At 49.0% G+C, this 1,089-nt stretch overlaps 1 protein-coding gene across 1 annotated transcript in view; it reads right to left on the bottom strand.

Moving 5' to 3' along the window:
• Positions 1-883, bottom strand: part of LOC106816145 — a gene marked incomplete at its 5' end in the record, with an annotated part of 14,465 nt that extends 13,582 nt beyond the window's left edge. The window contains one exon of the mRNA XM_014820701.1: positions 698-883. Within this exon, the coding sequence (XP_014676187.1) occupies positions 698-883 (186 nt within the window). The remainder of the gene's footprint in view (positions 1-697) is intronic.
• Between the last annotated feature and the right edge of the window lie 206 nt (positions 884-1,089).

Raw genomic sequence — 1,089 nt, forward strand, 5'->3', positions numbered from 1 at the left:
ATATATACGTCACTATGCGGAGTACCCCCCACCCCCATCCCCCGGAAACCTGTCCTGCATTTGAATCGACGCGTAAAACTCAGTTACGCAGGTGACTATAACCGCCATGTTATCTTTCATCTTTATCGATTGCATCGATCTACATCGATCTACATCGCGATGCAAAACACACACAGGGGGTCGCCGCAAAGTTTGCTAGAGGGGTCGCAAAGGTCGCTAGAGGGGTCGCAAAGTTTGTTAGAGGGGTCGCGAAGTCGCTAGAGCGACAGCGATGAGTTTATCCGAGCCGAGAGATGGCAGACGATACTACGCGTTCGCTACATCGATCGCCATGGCAACCGCTGCTGTTCACGCGTCTGTAGTTATGCGTGACATGGCAAGCGCATCTGGTTAGTACGCGGCATTGTGGTGCGAGTGAGGGTAGGCGACTCGGGTGAGTGGGTGAGAACGTCCGGGTCAACAATCAATCACTCACTCACAGGTGGGGTGCGGCGTGTCGGTGACTCGTGGCGCCATCTATTGGCGAAAAACGCCTATCACACCCATCCGTATACGGTTCCCACTCTAAGTCAAGCCGGTAGCCAATTCGCATATTTATCGTACGCGCACACACACGCGAGTAGTGTAAAGTCTATTAATTTACTTATATATTCGTTTATTTATTTTCTTTATTTATTCGTGTGAAGAACGCACGTACCACATAACGGTTCGTGGTCGGACCACGTTCCGTCCGGCAGACAATTCCGGGTCCTAGCTCCGAACAACTCCAAGCCGACGTCACAGTAGTATGTCGCGTTCGTTCCCTGAGTGGCGGCGGCATCATTGCGGCTGAATTTCACCCAGGAGCCTGCTCCCGATCCAGGGTACCCGCATTCTCGCTCACCTGGAGTGAGATGGAAAAAACACAGGCGGTGATCAATGCTGTATCGATGAATAACGTATCGATATGTTCGATGCATCGATATCTCATCGGTATATTCGATGTATCGATATCTTATCGGTATATTTAATGTATTAATATCTCTTCGGTATAATCGATGCATCGATATCTTATCGGTATATTTAATGTATTAATATCTCTTCGGTATA

The sequence above is a fragment of the Priapulus caudatus genome, unplaced genomic scaffold, assembly GCF_000485595.1.
Source record: "Priapulus caudatus unplaced genomic scaffold, Priapulus_caudatus-5.0.1 Scaffold1298, whole genome shotgun sequence".
NCBI classification, from domain to species: Eukaryota; Metazoa; Priapulida; class Priapulimorpha; order Priapulimorphida; family Priapulidae; genus Priapulus; species Priapulus caudatus.